The 19,351-nt window shown below is 38.5% G+C and overlaps 1 protein-coding gene and 1 pseudogene across 1 annotated transcript in view; one reads left to right on the top strand and one right to left on the bottom strand.

Moving 5' to 3' along the window:
• The window catches only part of LOC141426119 (aspartate aminotransferase, mitochondrial-like), a 10,725-nt gene extending 4,424 nt beyond the window's left edge, over window positions 1-6,301 (top strand). Inside the window, 7 exon segments of the mRNA XM_074084979.1 lie at window positions 51-90; window positions 93-145; window positions 1,177-1,327; window positions 2,848-3,026; window positions 3,371-3,373; window positions 3,899-4,042; window positions 5,965-6,301. Of these exon segments, the coding sequence (XP_073941080.1) occupies window positions 51-90; window positions 93-145; window positions 1,177-1,327; window positions 2,848-3,026; window positions 3,371-3,373; window positions 3,899-4,042; window positions 5,965-6,087 (693 nt within the window). The 3' untranslated portion in view covers window positions 6,088-6,301.
• A 1,784-nt stretch (window positions 6,302-8,085) lies between these two features.
• On the bottom strand, window positions 8,086-14,856 carry LOC141426840 (uncharacterized; annotated as a pseudogene).
• Between the last annotated feature and the right edge of the window lie 4,495 nt (window positions 14,857-19,351).

The raw sequence follows: 19,351 nt of genomic DNA, 5'->3' as shown, positions 1-19,351 counted from the left end.
TAATTTGACGAAGATACTGCAATAACATAATCAAAGATTGCGTTTTCCAGAAAATTCCCGAAGGTTCGATCATCATGCTGCACGCGTGCGCACAAACCCCACCGGCGTGGACCCCAAACAGGCGGAATGGAAACAGCTTTCTGAGGTACCACTTAAGTATTACTCACTCAAGATATTTGAGATACCGTCATATAGTGAACAATAATGATTATAGGTAGCTTAAACCGTATTATGTCCAATGGAATTGTGGTATAACAGATTACAGCTTTAAACCTATCCAATTAGGTGCATATATTCCAAGGATGGTTAGAATTTTGTTTACAACTTATAAAGTATGGAAAAATTGACATTAGGTATAGCATACTTATGTGTGTTTATACCAGTACCTACAGTCATAATTGTTTGAAAACAATAATAAACCCATTCTTTTATCTTACTATTAGCTCTAAACATTCCATGAATCTGTTGCTGCGTACCGCTAATAGTAAGATAAAAGATGAATTTATTATGACTTCGAAACGACATAATCTGTTTAAGGTATATTGTAGTGTTTACGGATGGATGTATTAATAAAAAGAAGGTACAGGAATGGGAATTGTCATTTTTCAGAATTCCTAAAGATATTGATAGGTAAGAAGCCATTTTCTTGTATTTAATAACCATCATAATAGTTAAATACTCTGTTAGTGTAGTAGGTGCATAATGAGAACAAGATTGTTAGGTATAAGCATTTTAGGGCGTCTAAATGAATAAAGTACTTGTAGGTACCTACTTAACCAGGTATTTAATAGATTTTCGTATTGTTCACAATCAAAGTCGATTCCTTTTTGATCGAATACCGTTTAATTCACCTAAAAGTAAACACTTTGGCCCCATACAGAAACATTCTGTTACAACAGCGTGCAACGGCAAGGGGCGCGGCGGCCGGTCGTTCTCTTTACTTCTCTAATTTCCCAAGTCCCTGCCTAGTATTTCGTATTAGTTTCGTATTTTGTAGTTATATTATTGTAAGGGGCTGTTTCACCATCCTTTGATTAGTGTTAACTGGCGGTTAGGTGTGATGCTATCTCTATTTGTTTTGTTCGAATAGACGGAGACGGCATCACATTTAACCGTCGGTTAACACTAATCAATGGATGGTGAAACAGCCCCTAAATATTGTATCGTGTCCGCCAGGTCGTAAAGAAGCGCAAGCTGCTCCCTTTCTTCGACATGGCGTACCAGGGCTTCGCGACGGGCGACGTCGACGGCGACTCCTTCGCCGTGCGGCTGTTCGTGTCCGAGGGACACCAGGTCATGCTGGCGCAGAGCTTCGCCAAAAACATGGGTAAGTGGCTTCTCTAATTTAACGCCGATAACTTGTTTCCCAAATGTTTCCCGATTTTAACTGTATTTCAGGATTGTTATAAAACAAAGCTAACCTTACCTGTAGATTTGCACAGAATAAACTTGAAATCAGTGGCGTAGCTAGGTAAACAAAGGCCCTCGGGCAAAAAATAAACTAGGGCCCCAACTAAACTATTTAAAATCGTTTGTTCCGTATTCGTCGTGTTCCTAATTCGACGTACTCCGCAGATTTCTCATTTATAGTTTGTAAGTCAGAGTCCGAGGGGCCCCCCTGAGCTTAGCTGCGCCACTGCTTGAAATATCTTGGAATTATGACAAACTCTAAGAAAAAAATAAATTCACTGCGAATCAACCAGGACACCGAGTTGAAAGAGTGACGACTTTCCAATGAGGTGGAATTCTGAGCAAAACAGCCTGCGTACTGTATTAATGACGCGGCGACAGAGCGGTAATTTATACGGCTGTTCTAACCCTTAATAAGGCAGAGGCGATTTAGCGACCACATGCATTGACTTTAAAATTCAGCCTTATTGCTTTAGTAATAAGTTACAATATTCATTGTAATTATTGAAAATACTACTCGCTTTAAAAACATCCTTTGCTAGGTATGTATTCGATAGCTGCTTTTGATTCTGTGATAGTTGTTCCAATAAATGAAGCCTTATAAAGGGTTAAACTGAAATATATATTCAAAATCGTGACCAGCTTAAATTTTTACAGTAACGGTGGGTTCCGAAAGTTTTAGTTTTACTCCTTTTTAGTTTTTTAAGCAGTTGGGTTTTCTTGGTTATTTAATATGTACTTTTTGATGTTTCTGTGACAAGGTTTGTTTTGTTTCTTCGCTTGAAACTATATGTAAAAGTGTTATGATTGTAGGGGCAAATCTTTAGCTTTAGCCATAACATTCTCAGAGGTGACTAAAGTTATCTATCATAGCTCCATGGCAAAAACCATCATTGAAGTTGGATAATTTTAATTGACAATGTTATTTTTAGTGACGTAAACAACATTTACACTTTTGAGATAAGATAACAAGGTCAACGTAAACAGCTCGATATGTCATATACAATTTGTGATTTTATTAACTTATGAATGGAAATGTGGGTTGCTTAGCAATAATTTGACCCCCCCCCCCCCCTTAAGATGTGTGCTTTTATATGTTATGTTTTTAAAGGAAGTATGTACAAAATACTTATATCTAAACAGCTCTGTCATACGCAGTTGTTGGCAGAAAGTGAAAATCTCTCATTCACTAAATGATGCCACATACTAACTACAGATAATTATAATTAAGTAACACATTTATAAATACCATACTCTATCCATCCCAACATTCGAAACTTAACGGTAAAATTTGGACACGTTTTAAATGAAACATTTAAGGAAACTATTTAAAATTTATAGGTATTAACACATAAGTAACATATTCCTCGCAACACATCCTCGCACGTGCTTGGTGGCAATTTAATAGTAGGTTTTGATTTCGTACAAATCTTGCAGGCTTGTACGGCGAGCGCGCCGGCGCTCTGTCCTTCATGTGCGGCGACTCGCAGACCGCTGCCAACATGATGTCTCAGCTGAAGATCCAAGTGCGCACGATGTACTCCAACCCGCCGCTATACGGCGCGCGCATCGTGCAGGAAATACTGACCACGCCCGACCTCCGCCAGCAGTGGTGAGTGAGCCTAAGGGCCTTATCACACTGCTCCGCACATCGCAGCTGCGACCCGAGCTGCGGTTTTCAACTTTGTACTGTAGAATCTTTGATTTGGACACAAAAACCGCATGGTGTAACACACTGGCTCCATCTCTCCGTGCGGAGGTGCAAATCGCACGACGGTGCGCACTCCCGGTCGACGATGCGGACATTAAGCGCCATAGAAATCGACATAAGAAACAGATAAAATGCGGTTCGTCGTGCACCGCAGTTCTGGATGGAGATGCGGAGAAAATCCGTACGGTGGTGCGTCGTCGCCGCACGCCAATTCGTCGCTCCGCACTCCGCAAAGGGATGCGGCGGCAGTGTGTCAACCGCCCAATACATGTAAAGTCGAAGTCTAAAATATGCTTACACTTTACTTACTGTCTTTGTTACTTCATGTTTGAACTGTTGTATAAGACACATATAGCAAGGATTCCCAAAGTGATCGACATCGTGCTGTGACCGCGCCTGAATAAGGGTTCCGTAATCTCAAATACTGTGCCGTGGTGGTCTAGTAGTTTGATCTATGGCCTCTCGAGCAGAGGATCGTGGGTTCAAACCCGGGCTCGCATCGCACCTCTTATGTTTTTCGAAATTCATGTGCGAAATTGCATTTGAAATTTACTACAAAACAATTCAATAGTAGTAATTAGGACTCAATGGTGTGTGTGTGTGCGTGCGTGCGTGCATGTGTGTGTGTGTAAGTTCCCCAATGCTGAACTGGTGTGCGCCCACATGCGTGCGTGCAACAGTGAAGTTCCCACCACCAATATGGGCCCGCCCAGCTTAAGTCGTCAGTCTCACGTAGATGATGATGAACTCAAATACTGTCTAACTGTGTCCAGGAAGGATGTCAAGCTGATGGCTGACCGCATCATCACGATGCGCTCGGAGCTGCGCAAGGGGCTGGAGGGTGCCGGCAGCAAGCTGCCCTGGCAACACATCACCGACCAGATCGGCATGTTCTGCTTCACCGGACTCAAACCTGACCAGGTAACGCACCAGGCGCAGTAGGGTGATTCCAGCGTTTTACCGATCGGTTAAACGTCCATCAGCGAGATGGACGGATACTGAGGCCGTATTGCTTAGCGTCTCTTGACCCCCCGCGATCGCAATCAAAAGCCGCGGGTTCATGGTGACGCATGGTGCGTCCACCCGAAGCAATTGTAATTCTATGGATCTCTTTGTCCAACAGAGTACGTCTTACGACTGATATGATGATGGTGAAATGTCATTACCATCCCACACTTATTAGCACAACGGAAGACAAGTCGCAAGAATTTTGATCACGCTAGATTTAGCATCGGTATTGTCTTTAGTTTGCATAAAAATGTAACCCTGAACATTTCTTTTAATAATAATTGCCGAAATGGTAACAAAAAAAACACTCCGCGAAAATGCTGAAATTTCAGAACCTACGAAAAAAATAATAAGTCAGGTCAGGAAGCGTAACTCAGAACAAATTCCACACAAAAAGTGGCCATACCTAAAACCAAAACGGCTTATGATTCAAATACGAATCAATTTCAAGGTTACAAATAAACGTGCTTGTTGATTGGTTAAAATTCAGAAACATAGCAGGGATTGGTTGGCTCGCATGATGCAATGTCAGATTCACAAGCTACATATACAATTGGCATTCAGACGGATCACTTCTTACATCTAACATTTCAATGACATGTCATGTATTGATAATGACAGCCTGTTTTTCAAGCGACTTAAAGGAAAAGGATGAGGTTATCAATTGGGTTGTTTTTTTTGGCTGTTACCTCAGAACTCCGTCATTTATTAACAAAAAAAAAATTCGTTTGTCTATGAATACCTCTAATTAAGTACCAGGATCCGATGATTGGATCCTAAGGAAATCGAGGGAACACTTCAAATATTGTAATTTGGATATATATTTAGTAGTGCATTTGCTCTTGAACATCATCATTTGATAAAATGGAACTAATGATAAAGACAAGTGAAGACCACAGTTGACCACCGGAGTTAGGTACTTTACTACTCAATAACAAGTATTTCACAGGTTTAATTAATTCATGCTCCTCGTAATGCATCAACCACGTATGAAACGGGTGGTGAAGCACCAGGTTTCTTAAATAATTAACGTCTCTGCATCGGAAAAATCTTTCGTAGAAGGTGATGAGCAGTTGACATTAAACTACTTATTGTATCTTATATTATTCACACTAAAAATCGTGAAAAATATAAAGACCGTTTGTACCTATTGTGTACTATTAGTTATTCTGTGCTATTGTCTCGGCGATACAGGAAAGAAGAAAGTATGAAGAGGGGTGAGGAAACTGTCATTTACATTATGTGAGCCATAGACAACGGACGTGATTTTGCATAATACTGACCATCTCCAACTGATAATGTATTTGAACATTTTTGAATATAAATCTAATTTTACGACTACTTAGTAGTGGAAAGTGATCCCTGGACATTTTAATTTTGCATTGTTCCTGCACCACTTTATAACACACGTTGGCATGATAATTTAGAGCTGTTCACAATCAAAAATGCGAAAATTTGACGTGAGCTCACTTAACTTGCAAAATAAATGACAGTCAAAATTAAATGACGCGCAGCGCAGCGCACCTTAGCGCAGGAAACACTTAGGACACAGATTTTTATAACGCAGTTACAATTCCTGACTTATTATTTGTTCGTAGCTCAGAACTTCAGAATGCATAATGTCAAACAGTTCTGGTTTGTAACGGGAAACGCTAACTTTGTATTTATTTTCAGTCACCTTGAAATGACAATATTTATAAATATGTAACTCTGTTAAAAACTCCCTTATTTTGTCATACGGATAAGTTTCGTTATGACCGAAAAGCGAAATCTTTATACATAAAAAGTATTCTATTTCGCATTAAGTTTTAATCTAAATTTGTTTCGATTTTTAGGTCGAGCGCCTGGCTAAGGAGTTCCACATATACCTGACGAAGGACGGGCGCATCTCAGTGGCCGGTCTCTTCTCCAAGAACGTACACTACGTCGCCGAAGCCATGCACAAAGTGTCATCTTAACTCAAAAACCCATGCATATCGAATCGACTTTACTGCCCGCGAAAGAGGTTAATATTATACTAACTTCAAATTTGTACCGACAGAACACAGTATTTATTTTGTCATTTTGCATATTATTTTTGAAACTTTTTAATACTTCAGTGTAAGAGATTGTGATTTATGACATTTATTTTAGTTTTATTTGTAATTGTTAAATATATATAAAACAATTTTATATAGAATTTTATTTTGTCCTCTACTAATTTAAAACGACGGTTATGATTAAAAATTTATTGTTAAAATAAGTAGATAAAATAAACTTGATGCCAAAAACACAGAATTGTATTAACAAGTTGCAGTGATTCTACGACGAGAATTAAAATATATGCGAGATATTTACAGCTGACAAACAAATGAACGACTTATTCTAGAGTTTAAAAACGGATGCAGGTCAATCGTTAACATTGTAATTTAAAATGCATACAAAACGCGAATCTTATACCTCCTACACTTACATTAAGTGTTATTCCTTTTAGGAAATTGCTTATTTTATCATATAATTTTGGGAACACTATTTTATCCACAATTTTATTGTTTTATCAACAGCAATCTTAATCATATTCACCTGCATCAACATCGAAAAGTTGATGTGAATCTAGTCACAAAACTATGGCTATGTCAGTTTACTGTAGGACTTACGCACATACACGTCCATAAAATGCGGCTTTCATACAATTAATTATTATGTTACAAATACACAAATACATACTACGGGTTGACATAGTCAATGATATTTCTTTACTAAAGATATTTTATGTACAAATTGTCATTTAATAAAGTACTTTCTAATCATGGCACTATTTCTTCAGAATGTCGATTCATTCGGGTGAAATTTAGAAATATGTACCTTTCTCGTCATGTTCAACGAGACAATCTGATGCCCCGTTAGAATTCAAATCCCGACCAGGCGGACACACAGTTACGTGCTAACTTAGAAACTACATTTTATATAAGTAATTGAGTGGCCATTTTTATAAGTAGACTAAACAGAGACAACATACTTTATGTACAAAAATTTTGGATACCTTATCCTATATTGGTCTACAATATATTTTAACTACTTAAGCTTGAGTTTACATAGTTAGCTGACTTCAGACGACGGCTACGGACGGCGTAGCGAACAATATAGCGTTCATCTAAACGTACTTCATTGCACTGATAGCACAGTGGACTATAAAGAGATGTATCCACTTTTCCACCTCATTACAACATAATAAGGTGAAAAAATAATACATCTTTTTGTAATCGACTGTACAAGAGGACATAAAAAAAACATTCACTTAAGTTACTGATATTTTGAAAATTGTCTTAAGATCTCGAAAGATTCTATGTGGCTTACGTTTCCTTGACATAGAACCATTTTGCACCAATACCCTGCACAAATATAGCTAGAGTATAAAATAATGTTACGTATTTACATTACAACAATATAAATTATTTAGTGTTAGTAGAGTTGCCTGATACAAATATCACTCGCCGTTTGAAATCAGCCGTGTGACAATGATAATAAATAGTAAGGGTATTCATAATTTAGCTGTTGTATTTAAGACTATGAAATAAAACAAAACATAACAAACTCATAAATACCATCTGTGTAAACATAACACACCTACAACAGAATTCGTTTTGGAACTGACTGAAGGGAAGCTGAAAGGTCGATAAAAAAAAGATTTATTCATAAAATATTTAGCTTAAAATTACAAATTAAAGAACCTACGATTTGTGCGATAAGACAGGTTAAAATATAGACCAGGGCCCGATTGCATAACAAATTACAAGCTAATAGTATTAGCAATTTTGTGTTGAAATTCACTAATGCTGTTTGCTTGTAATTTGTTATGCAATCGGGCCCAGATAGTGGTTTAAGTCGAAAATTGTAGCGAAAACAATTGACACGAATTTGGCAAAGGTTTGTTTTTATTAAGATTTCTAAATTGTAACTACATGGGTTTGACAAGTATTATTGCGGGAGACAATAGGTGTAGTTAATATTCCAACAGATCTTGCTCAGACAGCAGAATACCATGCAAGTTCTGTTTTTTTTTTATCTTATTCTTTACATCATAATATATTTGCATTTTCTGTGGAACATACAACTATCGTCGTTTATAAACGACGATTTTACCCATTTTCAGTATTCAGAAAACGTGAGATTTTCGTCATATTTTTCAAACAAATGAACACATTTATCACGTGATCACAATTAATTCCGTACCCAGTAAAAATATGCCAAAATACAGCTCTATAGATACAATTTATTAGCCAGCCAATTCAATACCTATTAATCAAATTTTTATATCGATTTTATTGCTCTCAGATATTGCTTTTATTCCTACTGGATCAGCCAGATAGCAGATATGTGGAAGAAAGAGAAGGAAAGAAGAAGAGTTCATACTGAATGAAACAAAAGTGGTACAATCAACGCACTTGCCGAAAGTATCTGGATTCAGTGCATGTAGTAATTCATAAAAAACACAACCATTATCGAATCAGAGAAATCAGAGGAAATCGAAGAAAAAAAGTAGGAATAATTCGTAGTTTTCTTTTGGCTAATATGTTAAAAATGTTTGAGAATATAGCAACTATTTAAATCTCCTTTAAATATTTATAGTGTTGGGTGAATATTCTCAGTAAGTCAGTTGAACCGTGACCTCATTTACGCATGCACGTAGGTAAATAGATTTCGAGACAATTGTACATGTTAATAATTCCATGCAGTGATTTTACACATAAATTGTACAGAATGGAGTTGTATACTACATTATGTTTATTTTTAATATTACACATAAGTTTACATAGTTTACTTCAAACGACTTGAAATATTATGCTTGAATGTAGGACAGTTTGCCAGTTCCGCACAGAGCGAGTAACCTCGTCGAGGCAGCTGCATCCGAAAGGATTTCGATTGGTACACAGGATAAAAAAAGTCAAACCAAAATTTGCTGCTTCACGTGACGGCTCGCTCAGTGTAGATCAGGCTGTTGTCATAATCCGAAAATACTGTTGAACGTAAGGATAATCGAGAACGAAACGATTTCATATGAAACTACAAAGTAGTACTGAAACTAGATCGCTTCTGCTGTAAAACCACAGACATCTTCGATGTTAGCCTCTTTATTCGAAGACGTAATACATTGTCACAACACCGGGCGAACTGATTTCAAAGGAATAAATTATAAAGCCGTACAAAGATTACGCCTCGTCTGTCATCACTTCACACTTCACATTAAATGTCCGCGTCAGTCTCGACTGGATTCTTATTTGATCACTGTTTGTCTAGAGGCGAGTGAGTCTCGGGGGAGGGCGGGGAGGGGGGCGCGCGCTCGTCGTCACCGGCCATGATGTTTTCGTCGAGGTACCCGAAGGCGTCGAGGTTGATGTCTGCGGAGCTGATGGCGGTGCTGTAGACGTCGATGCGCTTGTGCCGCGAGCGCGCCTCCGCCACCTTCTCTGACAGTTTCTCTTTGGCCTCCGTGAGCGCGTCGCACTCCGCGGGGTTCTTCTCGGCCGGCTTCGACTTGAGCGCGAACGACGAGTCGTTGCTCGACGAGCCCTCGTCCTGCAGCTGGCTGAGCAGCGTCCGCGTCGCTATCGACATGGCGCCCGAGCCGTACAGCTCGCTTCTCTCACCTAAAAATAAATAAAAATAAATTTAAATCGACCAGTGAGCGGCGCGGCGAGACTCGACTCTTTCATCTGATATCTTACCGCCGGGTGTCGCCCGCTGCGTCGCCTGCGCGTGCTTCGCCTCGGGCTTCTCGTCGTGGGCCATGTACTCGCCGTCGCTGTCGCTGGACATGCCGAGGTCGAGGTGCAGCGAGTTGAGCTTGTCCTCTTGGTCCTTGCCTTTCCTCGAGACGGTGTCCAGCTCCATCTCCCAGTCGGTGACGCTGGACGAGTCTTTAACGCCGTCCGAGTCCTTCGTGAGGGACTTGGCGTCGTCGTCCTTGTCCATGGCGGGCAGGCCGGGGTCGCCGATGTCGGCGCTCCGCTCGCCGGCCGCCGGCGCGTCGAAGAGCACCGGCGTGTCTTGCGTGATGGCCTGGTGCTTTTTGCTCTCGTCGGGCAGCCGCCCCGGGTTCCCGCTCCGGCTGTCCAGTATCTCCGACATGGTGGTGGTCCGCCCGGGTTGATCGTTATTCAGTTCGAGAACTATCACGTTGCCCGGACACTTGCCGGCCTCGACCTGATCCGGCTTCGCGGCTTGCAGGTGCTGATTGACATTCTTCCCCATTATTATTTTAGTCATGTCGTTACTGTTTTTCGTGAACGATAGAGATTTGCCTATCGTCGCGCCCTTCTGCACGACGATGACGCTGCCCTTGGCGCTCGCGGGGCGGACGATCGGGTTGGGCATCTTGGTGGCGGTGACGGGCGTGAGACCCTTGACCGGGACGATATCGGCCAAGTTGGCGGTCTTTATGGTCTCAGCAGCGAGGACGCGCGGCGCCGGCGCCGGCGCGCTGACCACGCTCGCGGGCTTCGATACGACCGTTACGGCGGGCGACCTGGACACGTGCGTGAGCGATTGCGAACTGACCGGGACCAGTTTCATTCCGGTCGGAATACCTTTAAAATGTATAAGCGGCAACTGCACCTCCGACCCCGCTTTCGTTCTCGCCTTGGCGGGAAGGACGACCATCTTTTGGCCTGGTTTCTGATTTAACACGAACGTCTTCGCCGACACTTTCAGATCCGTCGCCGGGATGCCCTTCGGCGTGAAGGTCTCAGGGCGCGGCGAGACGCTGGCAGCGGACGGCGTTGCCTCCTTGCTCGGCGTCCTCATCGCGGATGAAGTGATTATGATTTTGGAGTTCAAATTTTGTGTTCGGACTGCGGCTTGGACACGATGATCATCTTGTCGGGGAGCGGAGCGGAAGCGGGAGCGGGGGCGGGCGGCGGCCGCGGCCCGGAGCCGATCACTTTTGTAGTGACGACCTTGCCGGGCGCGTTCAGCGCCTTCTGAGTGGAGCCCGGCGCTACGACCACCTGCCGATTCGAGAGGACTTTGATGCCCGATTCGTGGGTTTCTGTAGTATTTTCATTTCGGACATTTGTACTTTTTTGTCGGTAGGCTGGTCCGGCCGCCTACCTTTGACGAGGACGTGATGGGGGTGCCTGGCGTGCTTGGGGAGGGGCGGGACGGTCGTGTGCGGCGGCGCGCCGGGGTCGTCGGGGCTGCTGGGCGCGCGCAACTCGTGCGGCACGGCGGCCGGCTGCGCCAGCAGCTGCAGCGTCGGCGACTCCGTGACCATACCGGGGGACGACAGCACTTTAGGCTTCATATCGTCCATATAGTTCGGCTTGGTCTTTCCGCCCAGTATAGACTGCGTATAGCTCGCCTGGAAAGACCCCGGCGGGCCCGCGTATTCGATCTGCGTCCCGGGTTGAACTGCTTCCCTGGCGACTCAGGAACTTCTTGTGTTTTTTTCATTTGGGACTTGGAGAGGACGATTTGAGCGGCGTTCTTGTTTTGCCGGTGTGACCTGTGCTTGTGCGACCGCGGTTGGTGCGGTTGACTTGATTTACTTGTTGACACTTTGCTGACTTGGTTGTATGAATGCTTCGACTGTCCTGATGATTTACCTGTGAGCAAAATATGGAATGTTAAAGATGGTTTCTATATTTTGAAAAAGTCTTAATCATCTGATCATATAATTTTAAATAATGTTATTATGTAAAATAAGCAACTTACTTGTGGCGGGTTGTGTATATTTGGAATATATCTGTGATAGGTTGAGGTGTTTCTGATTGGTGTTTACAGGGATGTTCCTCATGTTTTTGGTTGGTAGGGTGCATTCGTCTGGTATTGAACCACCTTCCGGTATTTTTCTTTTACGATTTATAAGTTCAGTTTCCCAGAGCTGGAAAAAAGTTGATAATTCAATAAATCACATACTTGATTAAAGTTGTTGTAATGGCATGAATACAGACACTTACAGTTCTAGGAGATTAATGAAGTGATTTATTCTTTATTGTATTGAGGCATAAAAGTAAGTGAAACAAAAATATAATGTAAACTTCTAGTTAATTTTTGTTATGAAATGATAAATATTTTAAAAAATTGTTTACATACTTTGGACGTTTGATCTTCCATTGCCACAGGAGGATATAGCATCTCTTCCATCATATCATTTGATGGCAACACACTTTCTGCGGTCTCTCCTTCGGGATCCGGTAACTCTTCTTCACTGGACTTTGGAGCAATCAGTTTTTCGGCTTCTAAATTTTTAAGGATTTCTTTATTTTCTTCTTTGATGGCCTCAGCAGTTTTATCCGCAATCTCTGTGTAAGCTGTCTGAGGGATTCCTCGAGGCATTAAGGGCACTCTTCTTCTGCCTTCGCTGATCCATCCTAAGCCTGTATTTGGACCTGTTAAACTGAAAAAGGGATTTAATTTGTTAGAACTATTGAGTGGTTTTATTGGTGATTTTTTCAAGAAATAGTGCAAAACAGTAGCAAATAATATTATTTTATTTATATTAATACTAGGGGGATGTTTGAACCAGGTATGAGGCAGGGAGGAGGGTTTTAGACTAGGGTTTTTTATTATTATCTGCCATCAGTTGCAATACTATAATATAAGGTGCATGTTGACTAGAGTTTTATGACAAAGCATGTCACAGATGATGGTTTATAAATATAATACAAGGTTTAATTTATTGACGAGGCCTGTTCAGTTTTGACGTTTTTTTCATACACTCAGTATTGCATCACAAAACTTGACTCAGAAAATTGTGTATGAAAAAAATAAATATATTTTGATAGAAAAGGGTACACTTTCTTTTGAAAATGCCCATTAGAGTCCTGTTCCTGTACCAGTTTTGACGAAGCTTATCAATATTAGAAAAACACATCATATTAGTATACCACTATGATGCACTGAACCCTGTTTTATTTTTTGTTGTTTGCTAAGTTTAAAATTATTGGATAGTTAATTTATTTTAAGTCATTCCTTTTTTTATGCTCAGTAGTAAACCTTGTGTCTGTGTCCTTGATAGTAAACATAATATAATGATTCTGTTGTGCCTAGCAAAGGTGGCTAAGTTCAGATATAGAGAAAAACTATATCAATAATATATGAGAAGATATCAATTATCATCAAATTAAAAAATATTCCATGTTTTGCAACTCCATTAATTTTAACTTGGGATGTTCCAAAAACGAGCCCACTCCTTCTTCAGGTCGGCAACACATCTGTAACTCAACTTATGTTATAGGTGTCCATGGGCTGCGGTGATTGCTTTCCATCAAGTGGCCCGCCAGCTTGCTTGCTCACTACCATATAACAAAAAAACTCAAAACCTTTTAGCTTGAGCATGGTAGAATTGATGTCCATGTTATAAGGCAGAAATATAAGACAAACAAGACAGACTGAAAAAAAAGTTCATAAATTGTGTTTTCTTAGTTATAATAAACTATGTGAATAATCTAATGTAAACAATTTAATTAGTAGATAGGCAGCTTGATAAGTTTCAAGCTATCACAGTGATTTTTGATTGCAAGTATTGCATAAACACTACATAACATGGTAGATTCACTTTCAACATAAAAAAAATATGAAAAACAATGTAAATAAATCAAAAACTTCACTGTTGCTTTTATAACCTGCAAAAAAAATATTTTCTTTACATTCCAATTAAATTTAATACATACAGATTTTAATTTGAGATAATTCAAAATATGTAGGGGAAAACATTCATTATATATTCATTTTAGGTATTAAGTATGATTAATTTTCTAGAATAGCTAAATTATATTACATATTAATCCAAAAAACAATGAGTTTCAGTCTTACTAATTGTTATGTACCAAATAAGAACTTTTTGAATATTAAAAAAAATGACATTTCAAATTAGGTTACCTGTCAGATTACAAATACTAATTATTACATGAAATTGCATGAAACCCCTTAAGGATTCATTATAATTGTTAAGCCAGTACCACTATCTACTGTTAAAAGTGTCAAGAACCTAAATATCTATGAGGCCAAGACACCCACAAAGCCTAGAATTAATTCCAATAAAACCAAGTTTTCTTCTAAGCAAATTGCTCAAAATGCATCATTTCCGCTGAATATGCTCACTACGCCAATAAGGTTCATGGTAACTTTAACTCTCAGCCATCTTTGATACTACCCATAGGTGTGTAAAAATAAACTAAAAAGCTAAAACAAACATCAAATATCAACTTACTGATGTGCAATTGTAGCCAATAGCTCGTCATTAGAAACGCGCCGCGCCTCCGCGCTGTGACGATCACTGCTAATATGCAAAACGGCGCGCAGTTCCTCAAGCAACTTTTTTCTGTTGTCTTCCAATGCTCCTTGTGCTCTGAACACACTGATCATATTCGCGTAGGCTTCTAATTCTGAAAACAAAGGAATATCCTATTAAACGTTTCATCATTTCCAAGTAAATCTAGCATTATAACAGCTTGAACCATACGCTCACAGTCAAAGAAAATGTTAGGAGGGAAAACGAATGCCATTTATAAGACTAAAAATATATACCAAGTCTACGAAGCGTTCGACGACATTCGTCGTGCGTTAAGTTTAGAAGCATGGGCCACATTTTCAGGCCGTTTTATTAGACATCAATAATGCACAGTTTGATTATAATATTATGACCATATTTCAGAAAATTATCAATTGGCAAATATCCATACTGTTTACTTCACTTCAAACGACAATTTCGTTCATTTTGACACTTCACTCGAGTAGATGCGAAATAATAACGGATGGCTTGCATCTTGTCTGTGGTATTTAGGAATACCAGCTTTGATTCTCATTATCCACTAATTACCTCAACCATTTCTCGTTTCGAGGCTTCAAAAATGAAACCTTATTATAAAATCCATACTGTCTCTCTGTTTGATTATTTGTTGAAACTATTTTCTAGAATTCACATACGGATGATTAAACTAAGGTGTAAAAATAGATGAGTGTTTAAGTTTAAAAAAAAGACACTGTGTCAGGGTTTATTTGATTTTGAATTTGATGATTGAATGGCATTAGCAGGAAAAAACTCGCGCGTTATCGGCCCCAAATACTATGAACACCTATCCCTGAGGGTAAGTCTGAACCTAAAAAGCGAAAAGAACGATAAAACGCCTAGCCATCGACTAAAAGACCTTTTGATGGAAAAAGCGTTTTATTCGGTAAATGAATTCATAAATATGAATTTATTATTTTATTGTTTAAATCGTTATTATTATTTCTTGTTTTTATTTTATTGTATAAACATTGACATTAAAATTGTTTACATATCCTTGACATTTTGGCCATTATTCTTTTTTAATGTTAATTTCAATGTCTTATTTTAATTGTTTTCATTCACATAATGACATGCTTAGAATTTCACTTATTTATGACGTTGACTGTACAATACGACTATAAAAAATAGAAAGTGAATGAGCGTAATTAAATTAGTTAACTGTACTTGTTACTGTAATAATCTTGACGTAAAATGTTCGGATGTAGAAACAAGATTAGATTAGAATATATTTATTGTTAAAACAATTATTTAGTATGTAGTATTTTGATTCTCTTTTCATTTTTTATTTACAATATTATATTACCCTTTAATTATTGTGTGTACTGGAATTACAGAACTTTGCTCGAGTCAAAACTCAAAATTGCACATTTTTCCAGAAATAAGATCAAGCTAGATCAACAGTTTGTTCCTAAAAACCCCCTCATAGCAAATTTCAAAAAGCCGTTCTCGAAACCCTCAAAACAAATAAATAAACTGAAGAGAGAATTCCTCGTTCGAAGTTAGATATCTAGCTACTACAATCCTTTTTAAATAGCATGGGTACGGTGACACATGTCATTGAGCAATTAAAGGGTTGTGAAAATATAAATTCGAATAGATTTTTTGCAATATTCGATTAAATATGCTAAGGGTATGTAATCGATTTTATTAGTGATAGTTTATATTTTTTACTACTTTTTGCCTGCAGTTTAATCCACGTAGCAAGTGTTTTTGCTTGTCTATCGTGATCTTGCAAACCGTATGGTCTTTTTTGGCACCATATTAAAAATAATAACAGTAAAAAAAAAATAACAAAAACAGTATTATCAAACTTGAATAACAAAGCAACAGTTCAAAACATCAAACAATACGAAACACTCAAAAAAAAAAGAAGCCTTCGGTCTCGTACTAATTGACAAATGACACGAGTCAAACGATTTGATAAGATGGTTCAATTAATTCGGTCGATAGGCAAAGTCACGCTCTATTGTATGTATTGAGTTCCGTTTTACACGATGAAAATTGATGAGATTAAAATTATCTTTTTAGTTTTATATATAACAATAATAAGCTTATTTTTAAGTGATTTGTGTTAATTATCATTTATTATTAAGAAATATTTTAAGTTATGGAGATTTTTTTGTTCTTTTGGGTTTCTAGTGTATTTTTTTTTGGAAAGTATTGGTCTGAAACATTAATGGCGGGGAATGTAAAAAGCAAATGTTTGTTTGTTTGTTTATACTCTTTATTGTACAAAAGAGAAATACAAGAAGGTTACAAAAAAGTGTTAAGTACAAAGGCGGACTTATCCCTAGGGATCTCTGCTAGTCAAACTTTGATTAGTAGAGAAGAGCAAAGAAAATAAGGATCGACAAATAGACCAAAACATTTGAATAAATATAAATGCTTGTAAACTCTAAATACCTAAATATATACAATAAACAATACATAAAACAATAATACATCTGTAACTAAATATAAATAAATAAATATACATATTACCTATATACAATACATAAATAATACAAGTATAAACATCGACATCTATCTATTGACTGCATTTTTCATATAGTAAAATGGCGCACCAAGAAGGTTCACAACGCGATTTGGTGAACAATAGCACTTTAGTTGGTTGACGTCCGTGAGAGACAGGAGATTGTCGAGGAGAAATATGTAAAAAAATGCCATCTTGCGTGATTAAAAAATGCCTAAACGAAACGCCAGAAAAGTGGACGGAATCTCTTATCACATGTAAGTCCATACTATTTTATAAAATTATAACTCGAGTTCGAGTAGCGCGCCGAGTTACGTTGGCGTTCTCTAATATTAATGGAATCTCTTCTACATTACAATGGAACTTTATGAGTTTCATATCACTCCGTATATATATCTCTCCATCGCGAATCAGATTATAGTTTAAAAGCACGACTACCGTGGTTCAAAATAAAAGCGTAGATTTTGATTTGCAACCCCAAATTATATATAAGCTAAAGTAATTAAATAAAATTAAAATAGGTATGTTTCAAGCAAGTAAACTGTTGTCTAAAAGTCTACTGTTGGATATTGTCTTTTCAATTCCAACATTCAGAGGGAGATTAATTTTGTATGGTCACATTGATCGAAGTGATCCATAGACAATGTGGCGTTTGATGGAAGTTTGATGTATCGTGAACATTTACAAAGCCTGTTATAAAAACGAATACATTTTTTTTTTTTAAAGAAAATAGTATGAGGAGTAACGGAGTCGGAGTAACAGTGTTTTAGAAAGAAATCGCTTTTAATAAACTAAAAGCTATAAAATAAGCTTTAAAAAACCCCTAAAATTTAATATGTAAATCTTACGTCGTCCTCTTGTTATTGGAAACTATTTTTCATACTTCTACGTTGACTGTAATGTTAGTGTGTACTAGTAATGTTAGTTGGGCAGTCTAATCGTCTATAAAGGCTTAAGGGCCACTACAGATCCGATACCGTTAGGTATGAGCGTTTTCAGATTATAGTTTTAAATATTATTGAGTATAAATATGTATGTTAGCCTGTAAGGAACTTTATGAGTCAAGGAAGTTTATTGTATGGGCCAAGTTGCCCGAAATAATTATTTATTATTGTTATTATTATTATGTTCTTTATTTTTCTTTTTCATAATTATTATTATCCGATCTGATATCGGTATCGGACGCCGATACGATATCGTGGCAAGTAAAATGTATGATATATGATACGATACGGCGAATTTGGATCGGATAATCTGAAAGACAGGTATATATAATAAACATACATTATATTATATTATAATATACTGTTTACTTTGACCGATATGAATATCAGATCGCACGTGCACCATTAACGTTAGTTCTCTTTAAGGATCCGAGCCAAGCGACACTGAACTAACGCCGCGTTATTATGACAGAGCGATAGTACAAGGTTCTATATAAATACATGACGGCGTGTACGAACACGGCGATACTTATCAAGTATCGCCGTTCGTAACGCCGTCGTATTTATTAACCTTTACTATCGCTCTGTACGTGTACGAACAATACTTGAGCGCGTCAAGGATTCGTAGACGCCTATGTATTTATATAAAACTTGTTAGCGGCATAAGTGTCGGAATACTGCGGGCGTAGTACTTCGCACGCCGTCATGTATTTATATAACCGTACTATCGCTCTGTCGTAATAACTTTATAGCTTTTCGGTAGTGTGTTATATGGTCGAATCGAATACCAGCGGTCGGAGCGTTCGTAGATTCCTATACATTACATACAATACTCTGGTTCGTAGTTTCTTGGTGTCTAGTTTAGGACGAATCTGCTGGGCTACTACGAAACTCGAAACTCGAAGTTAGTATTGTACCGTCCCTTTCGCTCTCGTATTAAAATAGTATTAGTGTCAGCAGACGGGCCACACGACACGAACTTCGAGTTTCGAGTTTCGTAGTAGCCTTGCTGTCAAATTGGAACGTCTATTACCGGTATTACGTGAGATTTCACATTTTATGTAAATTTTCTATATAGGTACACTCTTTGATGTAAATGTTATTATGGTATTGGCGAGTGTGTCCATACCATAACGTTTTCTCTAAAGGCACGGCCACATGCAACTCGCTCGACGCTCGTTTCCAACGTCAAATCTGGTCACGTGACCAGCGAAAAAAATCTTCAATTTCGATAAAAATAATGTTATTATTTTTTTATTCACTCCGATTTCTTTTATTTGTACCACTGCCACGACTGTTACTAAATGAGATTAAGAAATCAGCTTCCAAGACCAAGATTATTATTAAGTAGCCATGAATGAAAAAAAAGTAACAGTGTTTTTGCCGCAATTAGTGTTTTTTTTCCAGGGTAAAAGCTCAATATTTTCAGCTTTATCGCTATAATGTCACGTACCCAGATTTGACGTTGGAAACGAGCGTCGAGCCGAGCGACTTGCATGTGGCCACGCTCGTAATTGTTGTTGTTCGTATAT

This window comes from Choristoneura fumiferana, chromosome 3 (genome assembly GCF_025370935.1).
Source record: "Choristoneura fumiferana chromosome 3, NRCan_CFum_1, whole genome shotgun sequence".
In the NCBI taxonomy this organism is placed as follows: Eukaryota; Metazoa; Arthropoda; class Insecta; order Lepidoptera; family Tortricidae; genus Choristoneura; species Choristoneura fumiferana.
This window is presented reverse-complemented; position numbering and strand designations above follow the sequence as displayed.